The 21,989-nt window shown below is 38.4% G+C and overlaps 1 protein-coding gene across 2 annotated transcripts; it reads right to left on the bottom strand.

Moving 5' to 3' along the window:
- Window positions 1-347: 347 nt before the first annotated feature.
- OPRK1 (opioid receptor kappa 1) lies at window positions 348-20,700 on the bottom strand. Of its 2 annotated transcripts, XM_041473688.1 has the most exons (4): window positions 20,322-20,700; window positions 19,503-19,827; window positions 6,001-6,353; window positions 348-1,401 (listed from the first exon to the last, which is right to left on the bottom strand). In XM_041473688.1, exons 2-4 carry the CDS (start codon window positions 19,760-19,762, stop codon window positions 869-871), a joined length of 1,146 nt encoding a protein of 381 aa, XP_041329622.1. In that variant the 5' UTR covers window positions 19,763-19,827; window positions 20,322-20,700; the 3' UTR covers window positions 348-868. The 2 variants fall into 2 exon arrangements, with proteins under 2 accessions (XP_041329622.1, XP_041329623.1); XM_041473689.1 differs by lacking the exon at window positions 20,322-20,700 and having other exon boundaries at window positions 348-1,391; window positions 5,997-6,353; window positions 19,503-19,762.
- Window positions 20,701-21,989: the final 1,289 nt, after the last annotated feature.

Below are 21,989 nucleotides of genomic sequence, written 5' to 3'. Positions count from 1 at the left end.
TCCAGGAAAACAAGTTGCATATGAGAGTGTTTCCTCCATGTAATGAATGTAACACGACTTTTCATCAGTTTTGTAACAAGTGAAGCATTTGAAGTTTTCTAGCCTCTTGTTCAATATACACTCTGAAAATGCATATTATATTATTCAGACTCAATAAAGAAACAACCACCTTGGAAAATCACGCATACAAAACATTACACAGAGGTGATTAAACATGTGATAACAATTCCCATTAAATTACAGTATTTTTGAATGCCAAAAGGCTTTACCATACACAGACACAAAAAAAATCACTTTGGTGTGTGGGCAGATCATGCTCAAATTGGATTTTCACAGCACAAACAGATATATTAATTGAAGACAATATTGATTACAGCTGTGGCATTTTTCACAGAAACCTAACACTCTTTACTGTTAAAGAGGATCAAGTTATCAAACTCCATACTTTAGAAGCAATCACTGGTGGGGCAGAAGTTTCTGGTATAGTTCAGTTTTATGACCAAATGTTGCCTTTTACAATGTTACCTGTTGTAAAGAGAAGAGTGAGAACCATTCTCATCTGGAATCACCTGGTGCAACATTATCTCTTCACTCTGCAAAAGTGTGTTTTGGTGCCGGCCAAAGTACAGCAGATACGGTGCCAAAACCTGACCATCATCCAGGTGCTTTTCATTTGAGCCAATTTTCAGGAGATTCTTGTTTATCAATAATAAACTTGCTTTAGTTCAAACTGCTGGGATTTCTGAAATATTCCAGAAATGTCTGTCTGGGTGAGTCAATCTCAAACTGCAGTCGTAATCTGTGTCAGTCCTAGGTCATTGGACTCCTCTCTCTCCTGAGGACAGTAAGAGGACATTTCCACGACTAGTCATACAGGTTTGTTTGCCCCACCTGCTTCCCTCATGTAAGCTGGGTCTTGCACAGTGTTTCTGACTCTGCTGGTGCTCTGCCTGTCCATTCTCATCTTGAAGGGGAAGCAGAAGTCCTTGAAGCATCTCTTGAAGTTTTCATCCAAAAAGGCATAAAGGATTGGGTTGAGGCTGCTGTTGGTGTAACCCAAAGCAATGCAGAAGTAATAGCTGGATATGGCAGCAGTGCTGTGGGACACGTCCCCTAAGGCCTCAACCAGCACGAAAATGTGAATAGGAGTCCAGCAGATGATAAAAACTGCCACAACCACGAGCACCAACCTGGTGATGCGGCGCAGGTTTCGATCTTTTTCTCGAGACCCGGAGAGAAGCCGTACGCTTTTCAGGCGCAGAATCATCAGAGTATAGCAAACAATTATAATGAGAACCGGAATAACAAACGCAAAGACAAAGACACAGATTTTCATGAAGATGTCCCACCACACATAATCTCTGTCTGGAAACTGCAAGGAGCATTCAGTGCTAGCAGTATCTAAAAATGAAGGAAGCAAGAAGAAAATTGCTTTGTTATTAGATATTCTAAACAATGTCATTATCATAGTGTAACCTATGAAAAGTGATTAGCATGTACTGCGATATTAATAAATGGAGTTATCATTAAATCACTCCAAGGAAGCTTTCAGTTAGCGTTAAAACTTGTTTTATATAGCTGTGTCTAGAAATTACTGAGTTTTGAGCTTTTTCACATGCAAAATATTGTACAAAATTTCTTTCCCATGGGAGGATCAAAAAAAGCAGAGCACAAAAACAAAATCTGTAAAGTTGTTTCTATTTGAATTTCACTGAGATTTAAAACCAGACTGAGTACCATGTTCAGCAAAGTAGAAATCTCATCATTATTATCAAACCACATATATTTTTGTCTGTGGGTGGAAAAAGATTTTTGATATCATGAATGGTAGAAGCTGAAGGAGCTTTTGATAGTAAGAAAATTTTGCCAATATATAATAATTGTGTAATAATCTTTTCCCATGTGCCTTTTGCAGCACAAATAGAGTACACACAAATGCTTACATTCAGAAAAAACCCATAGAAACATCTTCTTTTTTGTTAAATAGAAGCAAATTAAATACACGTGTGCATGGAGTCAATGGGAGCTACTCTTTTTGCAGATCATGCCATTGGAAATGCAGCCTGTGCAGAGACTGCAGCATCTGAGCCACAGAGATCAGTCCAGCCCCTTGCCATTGTCCATGCCAGGATTCGGAGCCACAGGCTGCCACTTGAATGTATTTAGCAGAAATATTTCATCTGACAGGAGGCAGCTAAGGAATGAAATATCTGAGGTTTAATTTGCTGACCTCATTGGAGCCTTCCAGCATATAAAACATGTGGAAAAATAAGTAATAAGATAAATGAAAAGGCAAGAGAAGGGGTAAATTTACGACTACTGTCAGTAGTTCAACTCTACTGAAGATAAGTCAGGGTAACACGGGGATTTTTCATTCTGAATTGCAGCTTAGATTTTATCCTGTAAAGTTCTTTGGATTTTTTATAATTTTTCCTACTGAGTTTGTCATTCCTCTACAAATTATTATGTATTGTTTTTCACTGATTCAGATCTAAGAGTGGAGTGATTCCATGTACTCCTGAACATCATTTTTTCATATCTGTCTCGATCAGGACGAGTCAGAAAAAAACCAGGCTGTATTTCCCTGCTATAAAAATGCTTCCCAAATCAAAAAGATATCGCAGACAATTTATTTTGAAAAACAATTAGGGGAGAAAGTTATCATGTAGTGCCATACACACATTTCCATGGTTAGATATCAGAAAGCTGTTACTGGGCAATATTAAATACAGAAACATTTTAATAGAAAGCATTTACAGCTAAAAAAGCTAAATATTTTGAGGTTTTATTTTAAATAATATGTATGATTCTGAAAGCTGGAAATGGAAAAGACATCTTTTCTAGGTTGATGCAGGATACTCAGATGACAGCACAAGTGTGACTTGACACTCAATGAATTTATCTAAATCCTTTGTGATGTAGGTTTTCATAAGCATACTTGCTTTTACTTAATTTCATTCTAGAAATGCCAATAATCCTCTTCAAAGAAGTTTTCCTGTCAAGTATTACTGTTATTTGTAGTAGAGCATGGCTTAGCAGCCATGACATAAAATCAGGATGCCGATGTATTTTCTAAATTAGTAAAGCTGACTCCAGATGTGTGGGATGAAAATGATGTATGATCAGGGATGGCTGCTCCAGACCACATCCAGCTACTCAAATGAAACTCACTCCCAGAAGAAACAGTCTCTTCAGATCTACTGACATAATTTCACATATTTATCAAAATTATTATGTCGTCCTCACTGTATTTTGCTATAATTTGTGGTTGGCAATGTTATTTTAGAATTCCAAATCATCAAATACAAACTTAATTATTATCTTGCATCTCATTGCAGTTTACTTTCTATGGAAAATCTTATTCTAAATTCATTATTATTAATGTATTGCACTTGATATATATATATATACTATGGCATAGCATAGTATTTTATGGAATCTGTTTACATTTTCCCTGTTTACAAGCAGGAAACAGTCAATAGAAATTCTGGTCATAATGCACAACACAATATTAATTTTCTGGAACTTTGGAAGTGGAACATAATAAAATGCAATATATTTATTGGATATATTATTTATAAATATTTATTATTTATTATTATATTTTTACTGCCTGAAAAGTTGCAGAAGTTATGAATAGTATCATAATACTCAGATTTCATACTGACATTTTCTACTTGGAAACACAAATATTCCAAATATATTGATATATTTAAGGAAAAACACTGAATTCTATATGTTATTTGTTGTAAATATATTTTAGAATGTGCTTGATAAACCACCATTTAAGATTAATCTTAATATTGGTCTAAGAAACATACATATTATATATATATATAAAATATTGATTATGTCACTTTCATATCCTTCATATCCTTACTGGCAATACAAAGAGTTAATTTTATACTTTTTTTTTTTTTTTTTTTTTTGATAGCAGAACAATCCTTCAGCAAAAAATCTTCCATTAAGGCCACAGCAGAAAAATTTACACAGATGTAAAATTTATTCTGCAGGAAAATCGTATCTAAAAGGACACACCTGGGAGCAATTCTGAGCTGCGATAACAAAATGGATTAACTGAGCACGGTGAGGGAACCTCAAGTATAATCACTTTCCATTTGTTGTTCAGTTGCTGCTTAAATGTGAATCCAACAGAGGCCCTGAAGCATATAAACAACAAATGTTTTAACCAACATGACATAAAGTTTCAGGCCTGAGCTCCAGCTGTCAGGCAAGGGGAGCATCCTCGCCTTCCACTTCAGCATTTATCAGGGCAATTCATGAGCACACCAGACAAGGTAATTGACACTAAATGCTCAAGAGAGACCTTAGATTAGACAAGCAGGGAGGAACAGTAGCAGCTGACAAGCAGCTGCCAATATTTCCAACCTCATTTAGCCCAGCTGTGTTCTGTATTACAGGTCTCTGTTTCATAAGTTATAAAAAAGGGCTGCCTTCTACATGGCGTGGAAAAGGCATTAAATCATTGCTGGCCTCAGAGGACCCCCGTGATCTAAACGTACTGCTGACACTGAATGACAGGAATATTCTGTTAGTTGAGCAGGTTCCAACAAAACACCTGCCTGAACCAGTGTCCCATGGCCTTCAGGATCTCGTATGTAGCAAGACATTCTTCCAAATATGCCTGAAGTTAATGTTTCCCCAGGTAGACCTTGTTTTATAGAGCCTGTCACAACTTTGCTGGGGAGAAGAGCTACAGCACTGCAGACCAAGACATGTGATCCCCCAAAGCACTGAAAGGAGAGCTTCCAGAGGACTTCTCTCTCACCTACATAACAGAAGACTAACAGCAAGAACAAAATCTATATATCTTCAGCCAAATCTATCAGTCCTTGAGCAGCTGTTACTGAAATGATTTTTCACATTGGTCTATGTCAAACAGCTTAACGTACTGCATTTATTGTCTGCCAAATGAAACAGTGCCCTTAGGTAAACATTTGTCTCAAGAGGAATGAAACCTTTCTAAATAGGAAGGGTTGATAGTTCAGAAAATTAGGAATAATTTTTCAAAAGGTTGTTTACACCTCAAACAAGGTTCCTACCAAATAAATGCCTGTATTTTTTCCAGCCACCCAGTAATAGGAAGACCCCTACCAAGGACAGCATTAGAAGTCTCCAGCTTTTTGAAGACCCCGAGATGCCTCTGCACTGCACTTACACCTGTGGGTATGAAGCACGTGTGTGAGAAAATGCTTCTCCTCTTTCCTTCTCAAGGAAGGTCTCAAAATCAGATTAACCCCATAGCAGGGTAATGAGTCAGGATCTATAGGGGCTAAATCCACAGTCCTTCAAGGAACAGGGATTTCAAGCAAAGCCTACACATGGTCTGCATACAGTTTTCATTGACTTTGTGTTCTTGTAGCTGTTTCCCTACCATAGCCTGAATTTCCATTTACTGTGACAATCCTTGTTCTCAGCTTTTCCAGGTTTCCATATAAATTCCCATCCTATTTTAAATATGATATTGAGATATTGTCATACATCATTTACCTTAATTTTCTCTCTCCAGCTACTGATTTTTCCTTTCTTCACCATGCCTTCAACTCTGTGAAATGGTTGTGATAATAAACTCCCAAGAATTCTAGGTTTTGCTGTTGGGACTTCATTGAAACTACTCTCACAACATATACAAAAAGAACCTTAAGCCCACATTTCAAGATTTCACCTAAACTGATTCTAGATTTGCCCATTGTGATTAAACTCCTGATAATTTTCCCCTACTGTGTGCTTGTAGTTTTTGATGGTCTCATTTTAGCACAGGCAGTGCTCCAAAGTGCATTTTGTTCTTTTATTTAGTATGGGCATCAGAGCTTAAATGATTTATATGTTGTACTGAGATGTTCTACTATATATTTCAAAATGTCAGGAATTTAAATGTAATTTTGAAGAAGGAATAAATAAGGTTTGATCAATATTTGAACCTACAATTTATTGTCAGTTGAGAAATAAAAAGACTGAATTTTGAATGCTCACACTCACCTTCCCTGACTTTGGTGCCTCCCAGAACTATTGCTGATATACCAACAGATGAGGACAGCAGCCAGATACAGATGTTGATTATCTTTGCTTTGAGAGGTGTACGAAAGTCCAGAGCCTTCACAGGGTGACACACAGCAATGTATCGATCAACACTCATCATGGTGAGTGTGAAAATGCTGGTGAACATGTTGTAATAGTCAATAGAAATCACTATTTTACACAGCACGTCACCAAAGGGCCAGGAGTTCATCAGGTACTCAGTGCTTTGGAAAGGCATGGTCGTGGTAACAAGTGCATCTGCCATAGCCAGGTTGAAGATGTAGATGTTGGTCGCTGTCTTCATCTTTGTGTACCTGCAAAAAAAAAAAAAAAAAAAAAAAAAAGTCTTTATTACTACAAGATATGATTATTTCAATTCAGATAGATAACAGTTTATCAGCCAGGTTTGCCATAGTTGGTTTTTTATGTCTTTTCTCATCTCTGATAGAAATGCACACAATTGCAAGATGCTTGGGATAAAAGTGAACACACTTTATTCAATCTTGCAGCACCAATATTAGCAGTTAGAGCTATTTACCACAGGCAAAACAGGTATATGAATACATTTAATCTAATTAGACAAATTTCAGTTCTATTTTCTCAAATCCTGTTACAAGAAAATATCACTGCTAAATTTGAAAGTGATCAAAATGTTTTCTGTTTCTGTTTTCTGTTTCTTTTTTCTTATAGCTATCTGTCAGTGATTGTGAGATTTCTGGGTTTGTTTTTTGGAAGAAACTGTTATCCCATTCTCCAGTAAGAAAACAAGTTAATTGCTATGTTTGCTGGGCCAGTTTGCTTTTTATATGATAGTTTGTCTTCCTTGAATTCACTACAGTGCCAGCTGATACAGTTTTAGTAATTTACCTTCCTTGCCAATTTCTTCTCCTTTCTTACCATCACCTTCTCCCAATCCTCCCTTTCATGACTGATAATGTTAAAGATCACTATTGTTTAAGCAGGATACCACAGTGGGGAAAAAACTATCATAGCAGTATTTCTTTCTGCATTCTTTAATTTCAGCAAAAGTAAGCCCTTGTTTTGTCCAGCTGGTAGGAACCTCAGCCTACATAGAAAAATAGGATCTGTGTTTTGAGATGGCACCCTGCTTTGTTTGACCCCAATGACAATTTTGGGAGACAGCCTGTGGAGGACTGCTTCCCTCTCTGTGAAGGACACAAAGGATGATGGAGAGCCTGCTGACATGGGAATTTACTTATCACTCCTGTGCTTCTCTTCAATAGTTGTGTTTGCTCCTTGCTGTTAATTTATCATTGGATTTAATGAGATTTTCTTTCTCAGAATTGCTTCAGCCTCATATTTTGAGTGTGTGTCCAAACTAGAAGTGCATACGTAACACACACAGCTACATTTTGCTATATGTCACTAATAATTTACAGTGGAAATATAAGATTCAACCACTTTAGACAATGAACACATAGCACAATGTTTTTTGCCTTCAAAACTTTGATGTGTAGAACAAAAAAATACTTAAAAATGAAATTAAGCAGTGCTGTCAAATTGTGCCCAATATGTAAATTAGCTGTCCAAAAATGTGGGCAGGAATTTCATTTTATGACCAATATGAAATGTTAAAAATAGCATTGGGTTTTCTAAAACATTCTAATCAAGAATTATCAAGGAAAAAAAAAATGCCAAATGGTGGTTTGAAGAAAAAGGAAAAAAAAAATCAGCAAGGGAAGAGAGAATACACCCTTCTCACCCACATACTGAACCATCAGTCAGAGACGGGCTTCTGCCTCCCACTAGATCAATCTCCTCAACAGACCCTCCAGGAGAGGAGTCATTTTGTCCTGTAGGTCACATTATAGCCCTTAAGGCACAGTTCAAACACAAATATGAGTCCTTACAATTAGAAAAAAACCAGGACATATTATCAGACAAATAACTTCCCTCCTGGTTAAAAAAAAAGAAAAAAATACTATCTTCAAGTGTATCTCAGCTGTAAGACCAAACAAAAGTTCACTAAACACTCAAAACTTTCTGATAAAATGGACTAATTTCCATTAAATTAAATAGACTAGTAGAAGGACAATTTTACTTCTATGGACATCACTGATGATACTTGGAATTGCTGTCTTATTTTTATTGCAATAAAAAGACTGCGGAAAGCTGGAATGGTTGCATAAAAAAAACTAAAAACAAATGAAGGGACTGGAGAAAAATCTTTGACTAACTTAAAGAGCTGAGCACATTTAGTATATCAAAAAGAACACCAAGAGGTGACTTGATTACAGTGTCTGAAGACCTTCACAGGGAGAAAATAGCAGGTACTGAAGAGTTCTTTCAGACTACACAGAAAAGCATAACAAGAACAAATACATAAAACTCTTAAGAATGACAAATTCAGCTTAGAAACAATGACAGCTGTTCCTTAACACCTAAGGTGATTATTATGGGGAAAAAGGAAGGAGTAATTTTTCCATCCACTGATGCCTGCAAATCAAGGTCTGCTGCTTTACAAAGGGTTTGCTTCAGTCAAATACAAGTTACTAGACTTAACACAGGAACATTCAGAAGAAATGCAATGACCTTTGATAAGCAGAAGTGACACAAGTAATCATTCTCCTGAATCATTATATCTGTAGTTCTTTAAAAACTTTGCCAAGGGTTTGGATAAGGAAAGTTTGCTTTCAAATTGTAGAATAATTAGCTTGACCTTTTTTCCTTTAAGAAAATCAGAAAACTGGGGAAAAATATCTAAGATTTTATCAGCCTTGGAAAAGCAAATATCCAAAAGTCTTTATATCTCACATTTCCCATTCCTTGCAACCTTAATTCAATTCTTTTATGTGTGTGCCATTACAACTCTTTATGCCATATTATCCCAGCATCCCTTACCCTTTTTCTCCTCCCTAGCATTCCAGTGGAAGAATAACAAACAAGTGTGGTAAAACAGGGCTAGTAAAGAGCTTGACTACTTTTGCCTAGAAACATTGGCCTGTGTATAAATGTGGTATTGGCCTTTAAAGTTATTATGCAGTATAGATAAAGTCATACATTCATTTAGAAGTTTAGAAAATTCAGAAATGCCTTTGAGAATCTGGACTCAATCATCCAAACTCCTTTGAATGTTTTTAATTAAACACCTGAAATATACTAAATGCACACGTGCCTCTGAATATATGTGCTTGCAGGTTTAATCAAAAGTCCAGATTAAGTAGCAGAGTGACTGCTGTTGCTGGCAGACCCTTTCAAGCAGACCCTGATAAAGTCCACAAGATGAGGGATTTGCCTGCTTTCCTACAACTCATTTTATTGCACCAAAACATAGAAGGAAATATTTTCTTTGTGGTCTGGTGTTTTCTCACCGTACTCTCCACTCACTTGAACAAGGCCAAAACAGTGACTGCATAAGGGAATCTTGTCTTCCTTTGCAAAATTAAAATTCTTGATCAAATATCTGAATCCATTTAAGCAAAAATATTTATATCTGTTTTAATTAGTTTAGCGGGACAGATAGGGTAAACCTGAACATAATTACAGCCTAAATGGCACAGTAGCAATTAATTACATTTTCTCAGTGTCTGAGGTACAAGTTTCAAAGACTATTATAATATTTATAAGCCATGCATGTGTAAACTGCTCATGGGAAATCCCATGTCTAAAAAAGGGTTTGTTAGATATAGGGACTTCTTAAGAGAATGGCAACATTTCTAATACTACATTGGAATGTAAAGTCCCTCTTTTAAAACAGGTGCTAGAATCTAATTTCAAGCAGCAGAAAAAAACTATGATCACTTAAGCTGGTGGATCTCAAGACTGCTTGTAAAACTATAAGCAGGCCTCAAGCCTCTGTAAACTAAAACCTAGAAGATATATCAAAACTGCAGACAAACAGTCAAGATGAAGCAAAACACTTTCATATGGATTTTTTTGATAGGTATATTATGGAATTTTTAAGAGGCAAGTTTTAAATTATGTCAACTTGCATAGCAAAAATAAAATTCTAAAAACTATTAGGCATCATTCACTTTCCAAAAATGGAAAGTTCTTTGAGACTTTAGACTGACCCCTAGAAATTTTCCCTCTGTTTCTCAGTTGACTCATCATTGCTGTTCTTTTCCCTCTGGAATAGAACATGTTTTTAAGACAGCTTTTAAGACAGTAAATAAGAAGAAATCACACCTCCAGCCTAGGCTATCAATGAAATTGTGGTAACAGAAGAGGGAAGCATGCTACTAAGGATCTGGTGTCTGCTAGTAGTGCCCCTTAAAGTTATTATCTCAAAGACAGAAGAGGATTGTGATTCTAAAGTACACTGTAGCATTAGAAAAGCTGATAAAAGGTGAGAAAGAGGCTCTGGTCAAACTTTTTTTTTCCTGTAACTGCAATAGGATGAAGTAATGAAACGTTCCCTGCAGTGTGAAATGAGGGATGGGGAAGAGAGCAAAACTAACAAATATACTACAACATTCTCCAGTTGCAGAGGAAAAGTACAAAAGCATAAAATACAATGAGGAATAGCAAACACAGGTTTTTTTTCACAGATACCTGGGTAAGTGAATGAAAATTAAAGCTAAAGCACATCTAAAGCAAATTGCAAAAACACCTATCAGCAGGATGCAGGCTCTGTTCCACCAGGTTCCTCTGAATGCAGTATATGGAGATCAAGCAGCTTAGTCAGGAAAGCTCTAAATCTCAAGGCTATATTCTGACTACACTCACTATAATACTGTGTCAGAACAGGAAGAAAAAAACCAAAAAAACAATCCAGGAGGATCTATTCCAAACCCATACCATGTCCAAAGGATGGCTCAGCTCTCTCTTGGATATTCATAATCCAATATAAAATCTTATGCCAATATGAAATTATAGCTAAGGCCATTTAGAGAATATAAAAATTAACATGCTGTAGTTGTCATATTTGTATTGGGCTATATGACATTATCATATTTTAAATTGCCACATTTTAGCAGTAGAGGACTTCAGATGACACTTTAAATAAAGGAAAACCTTGTTACTGCACATATTTAAAGGTTGCCTGTCTTAATCAAATCTTTTAGGACATGACAAAAAAATTGTTGTTGACAAAATTATATCATAAAGTGGAATTCTCTTTACTAATAAGTATCTAAAGACACCAATTTTAAAGCAGGTCAAAAAAGAAAAGCATGAATTTGTCTTTTATTCTTCCTCCCCGACAGCATAATCTATGTGAATGTCAAAAGGTATAGTTAAAATCCTTACAATTTTCCACTACCATTTGTTCTCTGCACTATCCCTAAACTGAGCCTGAACAAGATCTTGTGGATTTAGATTGGAGGCAGAAGGTTTTTTTTTCCTGAGCTAACAAACCAGGCTCTGAGTTAGTTCAAGTCCATGTATATAGTGGTCAGTGTGGAAGAAAATTCACACTACTTAACAAAAATGAACTAATCTTTCTCCTTCCATGATTAAGGCTTTTAATATTTTTATGTAAGCTCAAGAGCCTCTTTTGCAAGAAACTGTAAAATCGTAGAAAAAAAACCTGTGAAATTTCTGCTTCCATGACTTTGATAGGAGAGGTCAGAGTTCAAGGTGCTGTGAATCACTGCAGCTGAAAATGAATCAGTGAGAATGCAGAATTTCACTAAATTGGTACTTTATCTAAAACCATTATGTCTAATAATATTATGAAAGAGCCTGGACAATTAGCTTAGATTATGTACCAGATTTTTTTGCTCTCTATTGATAAGTAGAGATGAATACTGACCTTGTCAAGCAACTTATTCTATCCCTGAAAAACTTCATGCTGCCGCAGATATTTCCCAGTGATCAGTCCTGCCATGGGGGAGTTCCCAGGGTGTTACACAGATAATTCTAAATCTTTTTGCTTGTCACAAGTACATTGCTCTAGTGAGCATTGAATCTCTGTCTCTGCTAACATCCACCTTTCCTGCTATTCTTTCTTCTTGGAAGATTTTTTTTTTTTTTTTTTTTTTAAATAAAGGGCATGATCTCCTTTGGCAAAGTGCTTCCCATGGGTTTATGGGAGAGGGAACTGAGTAGGACAGAGATTGCCTGGAAAAGAGAACAAATCTCATTGCTCAAGAAAACAGGGGTAATATCTCCAGGAAAAGATTTCTCAGGGTCTTTCTTTCCTTGTTGGAAGCAGACAACAGTTTGTTGAATGTTTGCTTCCCCTAGATATTTCTGCAGGACACAAAAAAAGAAAAGTGCTCAGAAACCACTCACTCAGGGATCTTGGGGTATGGGTATCACTCTCCTTCCCAAAGCAATGCACCTGGTCTCCATTTTGCCACAGGGATGGATAACAACTGACACAGCTGGGAGTGTTTTATAGGACAACTACACACTCAAATATGTGGACCCAACTCTCTGGTCAACACTCCCATAATAAGGTTTAATGGGAGACAAGGGACTTTGCTCTATAACAAGTATAGGATTATGTGGAGAGAGAGCAAATGCACATATCACTAGTGAGCCAGCTCAGGGAGAAGTCATCAGTCCCTCTTAGGAGGCAGCTGGGAGGTTTCCTCTGGACTCCTCCCATTTATCTGTTTTCCTCACCTGCCTCCTGGAAGCCCACAGCACAGACCAGCTGAACACACACATTCCTAAAGGAAATGATTCAAGTGAAATGCAGAAAACTTTAAGTCACAGTCAATAGAAGAGCAGAGCTTGTAGCTTTCATGGTGAAAATATTCTTCTCCTGCCCACTTTGACAAACCAGTCATTCTGAAAGGTGAATCTAACAGTAAGTCCTGATGCAGTCCATCATCCAGCAGCATGGTAAAACATGTTCATTTAATGTTCACATTCTGAATATGAATGCTAAATGAACATTGAATATACTGTCTAAACTATTCCTACCATGCAGTTTCTCATCTGTCACTACTCAAGGAAGTTTTTGTCAGTTGCCTAACAGTAGCCACAGTGGCTGGATTACCAACAATGCAGTGGGAAGTGCATTTAGCAAATGTAAAATCCTCTGTGTTCCACATGCAGCACAGCTAAATTTGGGAACTCTAGACATTCGCTCTTAATGTGTTGCTGACTTTTGGAGCAGAGATGAGCAGCTGCATGTTACAAAGGTGAATCAGTATAAGAAATGGAGAAAACATGAAGGTTCTGCTCACTTTCTTACCATGAATTTGCAGAAATTCATACACTGAAGAAAATTGTCTTCTCATACTCATGAAAAGAACACAGAAATTTCATTAAAAATAATGTCTCAAAACTGAAAACAGGAAACTGCCTAAAATTAATTTTAACTTCCGTGAGGATTAGAAGGTGAACCTAATGAGAGCTGAATCCTCTGGCTTTGGGAGAAATGAATATTTCAAAGGTAATTCACAGCCTGGCATGACAACTTCCCAATAGAACCATGCCAGTTTAAAGCAAATAAACAAGTACTCTTTTGGTGTTATCAAAATCTAGTTTTAATTTCAACCAATATCTTAAATTAATTTAAATTTTGTACACTTTTTTTTTTTTAAAGCGCTGTGCACTTTTATATTCTTTACTTATAATGTTTTTACATTTTGTGGAATGCCAGCATGGTCAGAAATCCCTCTTCCAGTATCCTCGTTGCATCTGTACACACCTTTTCCCCACAACTAATCCTGTTTGTGGATTCATGCCTGTCTGTAGACAAAATGATATTCCTATTGCCTTTTTCTAATATTTCTCTAAATTCACAAAAGAAGATAGCAATAAGCAAAGCACAAAGTCTTCCTTAAGGAGAAGAGCATATATTCCTCACTTTGAGAGAATTATCTGATATTTAGAGATGAGGGGAACAAAATGGAGACCTGAAATATACTTCCTGGAAGTTAAGTGTGGCTGGATGCTTTTTCTTCAGAAAGAAATACATAACTGGAATCAAAACTCTTCTTGGGAACTCATCAGTTTCAAAGAATTTAACTAAAAGGGACAAATTAATCACAGTTTAGACAGTGAGAGTGTGCAAGGCAGAAAGATCATCTTCCCTTGTCCTTAATGTCCTTAATTCTCCCAGGAATCCAAATCACCCAGTTAAGAATTTCCTTTTACAACGCCCTTTCAGCAAATTCTAAATCCTTTCTCAGAAAAAAAAACAAAAAAAACAAAAAAAAAACAAAAAAAAAAAAAACCAAAAAAAAAAAAACCTGAAAAGTCTTCACTCTTCCCTCATTTCTTCCTCTTCACCAGGAGGGCTTAGCCAGTCTGTGCCCCCCTACACCATCTCCTCACTGTGCACCCTCCCTGTGCTTCCTCCAGGATCAGGAGCTACCTACCCACCACTCTCCCATCTGACAACAGGAAAGTTATCTCAAGCTTTCTGCCTTGCCAGCAGCAAAACTGGAAAGTTCTTCTAAGTTTTCACTTTCTTCCAGTTCAAAAAGGTTCTCTGTAATTCATCTTGCTACCAGACACTGATTCCAGTTATGCCTTCTCTGAACTAAATGATTACCTGGCTGTTAGCCCAGCGGAAATGTCTGGATGTATACCAAATTACTTTTCAGAAGCCAAACACATTATTCACTATAAGCTATAGCCTCTCTTTAATACTGTCTGTGGTAAATATTCCTTTCAAGCCTGTCCTCTGCTCTCCCTGCCTATTTTCAGTATCAGCTCTTGTTATCACAGCATGACCATGAGTTGGGTTTCTTGTCAGCTTATAAATCCCAGGTCTCACTTAGTCACTGTCTAGCTGGGTTTTGAAAGTATTAGAAATAGTAACATTTTGTTTAAATGGTCTGTGTTTTCAAACTATCAATACTCTTCTATAAGCCTGTCCTCTTTCATGTTTCCTGTTGCCTTGTTCTTTGTGCCATCTGTAAAAGCTTTTGGTAATGATCACTCTTCAAAGTTGTGATGGAAATTATGTCACGTTTGAACTAACGCTGCAGAACTGATCAAAATTACCTGCATTCAGTGAGGTACAGCTAAATGCTCTTTGAAATCCGTGATGAATTGCTATCAATCCATTTGATGCCTCTCTGCTGGTAGTAGTAAGCTGTCAGATTTTTGATTAGCAAAGGAAAGGTTAAAAGTCCTAAACTTCACAAAGTATTGTACAGTTCATCCTCTGCCTTTAGCAGCCAAAGCCTTGATTTCATAAAAGAATGAAATAATGCAAACTGCCAGCAATAAGGAACAGGTAATTCAGTTAGGTCGACTCTCCTGGAGCTTAAATTTTCATTTCAGAACAATATTCTTTCCAAAAATAATTTGATAAAATTAGGACAATAATTTAAAGCAATTTAACAAGTGATCTTTTGATGGTATCAAAACCTATTATTAATTTAAACCAATGTATTGAATCCATTTCATTGTTGTGTACTTTTAAAAAAATATTTTTATTCTTGTTTGGAATGAATGAAGAAGAAATTTTTAAAACAATCTGGAAAGTAGTCAATTTTATATGACATTTCTTAATACACTCTTCCTGTTATGTAAAATGTTGATCAGTTCAATGAATATAAGAACAAAAAACATATCAGTGGTAAAACGTTTTCTTCAACATTAGACTAAGCAGAAAATTATAAGGTTTTTCCTTTCCCTTAGGAATCAATATACATATCTGTAACAAAACCTCTTCTTAAAAATTCTTGAATGTAGAAAATTATTCAGTTCACTGGAAGCTTGAAAGATAATTTAAAAATAAATACAGGATTGGCTCTTTGGGATCCTGTTGATATCAGCTGGTCTCATCAGGAACAAAGAGGGTAAGATAAATACGTAGAAAAAGTGCATCTGGAGAGAGAAAGAGAGAACATCTCCCAGAGTTTTGTCAGAGTATGTTTATGGTTTTGATAAATGCAATGGTGTAAATCCTAGTTAAAACTGTAACTTTAGTCAGGAGATTTTTCTTCCCTGCAGCTGTCACAAGAAACAACCATCTTGCTTACAACCAGCAATAAATTTGAAAGACAAAAGTCATTAGGTAAGAGAAATGGAGAAAAAAGCCTTTTTGCTTCCAAGGATAAACAAGTTTTTTCATCCTCTTCAGCCAACTTACTTCCAAAAAGTAAGAGACCTCAGAGGAAAAGCTAATCTCAAAAGAAAAGGTTTGGGGTAGAGGTAGATTCTGCTAATGCCAAGAACCACACAGCTGTAGCACTTCCCTCAGGTGAGATCAGACAACTTTACCACGTATCTGCAAACTCATTCCACACTTCCCCTCCTCCTCCACAGGGAAGGATTGTGCTTCCTACACAGTGCCTACGTTTCCACCAATACAAGAGACAATGTGATGCCTTCCTTTTCTCTTACTCCCCAGGACAAGCAGCAGCCACAGGACAGCATTACACCCCACGTGCCATGGCTTGGCACGGTGTGTCCACCCACCCAGGTGACAGCAGAGCCCCTTGGGATGGTGCACGTGCTGCACAGCTCATCCAAACACGGGGAGAGATCCTGCAAACCACCCACACTGTGAGAGCCAAGTGCATGGGCAGGAACAGAGTGCCATCTACTCAACGCAGAGCTTTTTCTGCACATTAAAACTGACCACTCTACGTGTGTCTGAGGAGCCCAGGGTGTTTACAATAGACCTGCTCTTGCTCTGTTATAAGCTTTAGTGATTAGACTTTGGCTTTTAAATCTAACTTTTGCTGTGTGTTTAAAGACAGCGAATGCCAGCATCTCCATTTTACACGTGAGGAGACCATGAAGCAACCTCATCAGGACAGGAAAAAGTGTTGAAGCTTGATAGTAAAACCAAGAGAAGAATCCAGGTCTCCTGATAAATGTTTTAAGAAGCCATGCTGTTGACACTGTCCTAGAGGACCATTCCCAGTCAGACTTCAACCCAAAACTTTCCCCACAGGAGCTGTATCAAACTCAACTACTTTTCTGTCAGGAGTTTCTACATGTGACTGAAGTGGCATTCTCCTGTTATCTTTTCCTCTGAGGAAACTCTGGGATTTCCCTCTCAGCAGAAAAACACTCCACCAGACCTGTAAGAGATTTCATTCACCCAGCACTCCATGCACAAGTTTCTGAGATGCTGACTCACTAGTGTCCATGAGCTTCTTTAGCAGCCCTTATGCAGAAGTAGCAAAACCAGTCCTGTAGTGGTATAAAAACAATGAATTGGCCAAGGCCTGCCTATACCACAGGCTATGGCTGAATTTGAGCCTGTTTCTGAGGCATCTCAAGATTCTGGAGTCTTGTAAATCTACCACAGCATTGACACTTCAACCCTTTGACTGAAAGTCTCAGAACACGGAGAGGAACTTTTTTTTGTCACTCAAAAAGTGACCCAGCGTCAGGCCTGGAGTGTCAGGCAGTTGGGCTAGATGATTATTGTAATAATTGCACCTGAACTATTCTAACAGTGTTAGACATTTAAATGAGCAAAGGGAGAAGGAGTCATGACTGCCTTGCCTGCCTGTCTAGAGGGGTTAGGAGGAAGAGAGCAGATCTGGAATTCAGAGTTGAGAAACGGCAGCAAAGGGCCTCAGACAAAACCTGTACTCAGCTGGATGTTAAAAAAGAGCCTCAGTATATCCCCATCCCACTTCAGATTTGTGGCATCTAGAGGGGGGCTATTGTGGGATGGCTGGGGGACAGGATCTGCCTCTCCCTTACCGTCTTCTTTCACAAACTTCCCACAGACCTTGTCTTTCCTCACAAAAGGACATCACTGCAGGGTACATTGGGTCATTAAAATCCATCCTGAGACACAATCATGCAGAGAGTCTATGTGAGATAAAAATGGAGGGACATGAGAAGTTGGACAGAAATGAATAAAACAAACCCCTTGCACGAACATTTGAAATATTTCAAGACCATGAGAAAATTTAAAACTGTTGGCTTGTATTTGCCTGCATTTCAACTGATGATTCTATCAGTGTTTAAAGCATTTGCCACACAGAAAACTTAGGAGAGAAATCTAAAAAAGAAAAAAAACCAAACCGCCCCACAAAAAAAAGCCACAACAGATATTTTACCATATTTATTCATTTTTTTTACCATGTAATTGAGAGATGGGCCAAAAGAAAATTCAAGGAAAGGCTAATGTAGGAACTAGAAGGAAAGAGAGCAATAGCTATCTAGAGCCTTACAAAAATAGTCATAGGGGGGTAGCAGAAGAAGAGAAAAAAGCAAATATATATGCACCAGGATAATCCACACCTGCTAACTTCTAGGGCTAAGTTTGGGTTTATTTCTGGAGCCCAGGCCAGTTAATCAGCTGTCTTTGTTACTGACTGATGGCTTAGAAAATCTCTGCCTTTGCAGCTGTGTGACTGTCAAGTATGGAGTCTTTTTTTCTTGAAGGAGAAATACAAAAAAAAATTAAATCTGTACCCTGAATGAGGGTCAAAAGGGCATGCAGGGATGTAAAAATCACAACCGCACAAAACTGGAGCCAACAACTTTTTCTAAACTGACCACAGGCATCTCTTTTTATTGCACTGACTAGTAAATTTATTTTCATTATTCAAGAGTATTCACCTGATTATAACTAATCTTTTTGAAGTACCTTATCAACAACTTCAGTAGTTCTCATAACTTCTCCTTTTATCAAGTCTGAAAATTACTTCATCATTCTGCAATTGCTTGACCCTTATCATGCATCCCTTACAAAAGAGAATCCCTTCCAATACCTCCATTTTTTTCCATGTACAAGCTGATTTCATTGGAACAATGAATACTCCACAGTTCTGGGATTTTTTTCCCCCAGAAACTTTATCAGAATTCTAACAGGCCGTGGAGAAAAAGTCCAAAAAGTTGCATCATTTCAGCGCCCTGGATTGCTCATTAACTGAGCTAAACAGCACTGTCCAAGCATGCTTACAGATTGCAAATGAAAAGGACCAAAGGAGAGAGGAAGTGCAGTGCAAACTAAAATATTCATCAATACATAAGTGTAAGTGCAAGCATAAGTAACAGTGCATTTCACTAAGTGGTTTACTTTGAAACCTTCACTAACACAGACACAAAGGTTTTTCCTCTTTCCTGAAAACCATGGAAAAGGTATTTCAGCACTTTCTCTACTTTCTTCAATTCAACACCAACAACTGGAGTTAAACACTGCTTTACATTAAGCCTTTCCTCCTATCTTTATAATTTCCTGGCTTTCCCTCCTTGTTAAAGAAAACATTAGGTACCAAGGCAATAATGGATCAGTGTCCACATGACTGGACACATAAACTGTCCCTCGAGGTCTCCTCACAGTGGAAATAAAAGCTGCCTTGCTCAAGTTTCCTTCTTTCACTTGAGATTTTTTCCCTCGGATGCCAGCAGCATCTCATCCCTAGAGGGCAGCCAATGAACACAGCTCCAGGCACAAAGTGCTTTCCCTCAGGCTGCAGGATTTATCACATTTAACCAGCTTGTCCTTTCTCTAACACAAGTGCAGACAAACCACTGTGACTGACAAGGTTTGGGTCCTTTCAGTAGCTTTTTTCCAGCTCCTCACTGTAGGGCTTCCATAATCCACCCACTCCCTCAAACTTAGGGATGGTCTTTTGCACCTCTTCCCACCGGTACCCAAAACCTCTTACCTTATGATGACAAACATGACCAGGGAGTTTCCCACCAAGCCAACAACAAAGACCACCGAGTAGACAGCGGTGATGATGATGGGAATGGCGGGGGAGATGCTGGTGTGGTTGTGCTGGCCGTCCCCAAAGAGCCCAGTGGCATTGCTGTCATAGTCTGCCCAGCCCGGGAGCCAGCTGCTGCTAGTGCTGGGGGGTCGGCAGGGCCCTGGGGAGCAGGTGGAGTCTGGCTCCTCACGGAAAATCTGTATGGGGGCATCCATAGGGGTACAGTCCCCACGGGCAGGAGGGAGACAAGGAGGAGTGCACACAGCAGGAGGCAAGTATGCTGGAAAGAGGGAAGAGAGAGAAAGAAATTAAGAGAAGTATTTTTACAGCCACAGAACATTAAGACCTCTGAAATTTGTGTGTATTAAGGGGAGCTCTGCTGTGATGGGAACTGTAATTTGCCAAGCAGAGATTTAAGCAAATCACATTCATATTAAATGATTTCAAGGTTTACATCTTGCTGTGTAATGCTGCTTCTCCAAGTGCACAAGGAAAGTTTTCCTCCACTTTCAAAGGTTGCATAGTGAAGCAAGCCAGATGGGAACAGCTCAGATCCACCCCCACACTTTAACCCTGTCTTTCCCATCTTTCATATTTTAAGTCAAACTCTATCCTAACAAGGGCTCCTGATTGCCTAAGCTCTGCTATAAAGGGGAAGGAGACAGAGAAACCCACCACATCTCTGTACATCTGCTTTAACATCCTGCCCTGAGTTATATTTTCCTGATCCCATACCTGCTTTCATAGAAAAGACACATTAATGACAAAAAATACCTTTCAGTCCAGGAAAAGAAGCGGAGTCCTCAAACAGGTGCTCTTGGCAGGAAAAGAAAAGAATAAAGCTGCTGCGCTTGGCTCCTGGAAGTGCCACTGACCACCTAGGACTTTTGGATGTGAGGCACCTGCGCCCTCAGAGAGGCGTGCTGGCAGCAGAGCCGGTTCCCAGGCATGAGCTGCATCGTGCAGCAGCAGCAGTTGCTGCTGTTCCAGCTCCCACCACTTCGCCTTTTCTCTCTCAGGCTCCCTCTGCCTCCCTCTCGCTCTGCCAGGGCTCCAGCAGCACTCTGCACTGATGCACACGTTCTCCACTGTCTCTGTCCCCGCAGCTCAGAAGCTCACATGACTTCTTTCTAAACACTGAGATGCAGATAAATGAAAAGAAAAGCAAGAAATAAGTTCTGTTGTGAATGAATGCTTATTTTAATACCTTTTTCCAAGTTTTCTTTCCTCAATTCCCAGGCCTCAAGAAATAATCCTCTTTGCCTTATTGAATCCCACAGGATTTCAGACTAGTAAACACTGAATAAAAGAGGAATTTTAAGTTTATGTGCTTTGCCTGGTCCATCAGCTCTTTTATGGCTTGACTCCACAACTGTGTGTCCAAAACATTTCTCACTGGGTAGCTGTGCCCCTGATCCTTTGCACCTGCAACTCCAAAGTCAGAAGCTGGCTACCAAAGAAGAGAGGGGCACCCTAATTACTGTACAGTTTTTTCAAACTGTCCCACACTGTGTGAGAAGCCCAGAATTCCCTGTAGCATTTTATTCTCCCAGCTGCAGCCAGAAACAGGGAGGTGTTGTGTACAGAAATCACAGCCCTCGGAGCTCATCCCTAATATACTCCCTCAAGCAGGAGTTAGCAAGGCACCAATATGTGTGTTCAAGTATCTTTTAACTTGCACACAAACCTTGAAATCCCCACCAGAACTAGCTCTAAATGTCAAATTGGCAGAGAATAGGCAGAGTCTGAGTTATTCCTACTCCTTTGGAAGAGGCTGGGAACAGCCAGACTGGCTGCATCTCAGTGTGCAGCAGGAAAACCAGTCTCTGGAGAGAGAGGAACTTCCTGTGGGTTTCCTTCAAACTTTTCCAATCTTGAAACTTTACTTCATGCTTCTCTTGTTGAGTGTCTGTGATGCGACTGTTTTCTATTCTAAACCAATGTTTTTTTCTAAACCTATAATCAAGAGACTAAATTATGTCAGCTCTGAGTGAGAAGTCACGTAGGAGGCTTAAAAGGTACAGAACCCCCTCTCTTAGAGGAAAAGGCTTGCTCAAATGTGATAATGGCTTTGACTGTGGTCACTGTTTTCTCCAGAACTACAGTAACTGCTCATGATCATGTGTATAGAGCTGTCTAAAAGTTTCACATTTAATAATAATGAATAAAAATGCAAATAAAAATAACAAATGTGTGACAGAAATGTCTTTGAGACAGGAACATAAACCTGAGAACTAATCATTTTTTTGAAGATTAGGTAGATCCTAACATAAAATGTACTCCAGTTGTGGTGTTATCCTCTGCAATTCATGGTCTCTTGCCCATGTACTGAAGGGAAACTGTTTCTACATCTTCTCATAAATAATTATACTGGCGATTTTCAACTGCTTAGCATCTTCCCCAGAACTTTTTGCATTCTGCAAATACAGGACAGATTTAAGA

The sequence above is a fragment of the Pyrgilauda ruficollis genome, unplaced genomic scaffold (genome assembly GCF_017590135.1).
Source record: "Pyrgilauda ruficollis isolate IOZ18807 unplaced genomic scaffold, ASM1759013v1 scaffold30, whole genome shotgun sequence".
NCBI lineage: Eukaryota > Metazoa > Chordata > Aves > Passeriformes > Passeridae > Pyrgilauda > Pyrgilauda ruficollis.
Note: the sequence above shows the minus strand (reverse complement) of the source record. Positions and strands in the feature narration are given on the sequence as shown.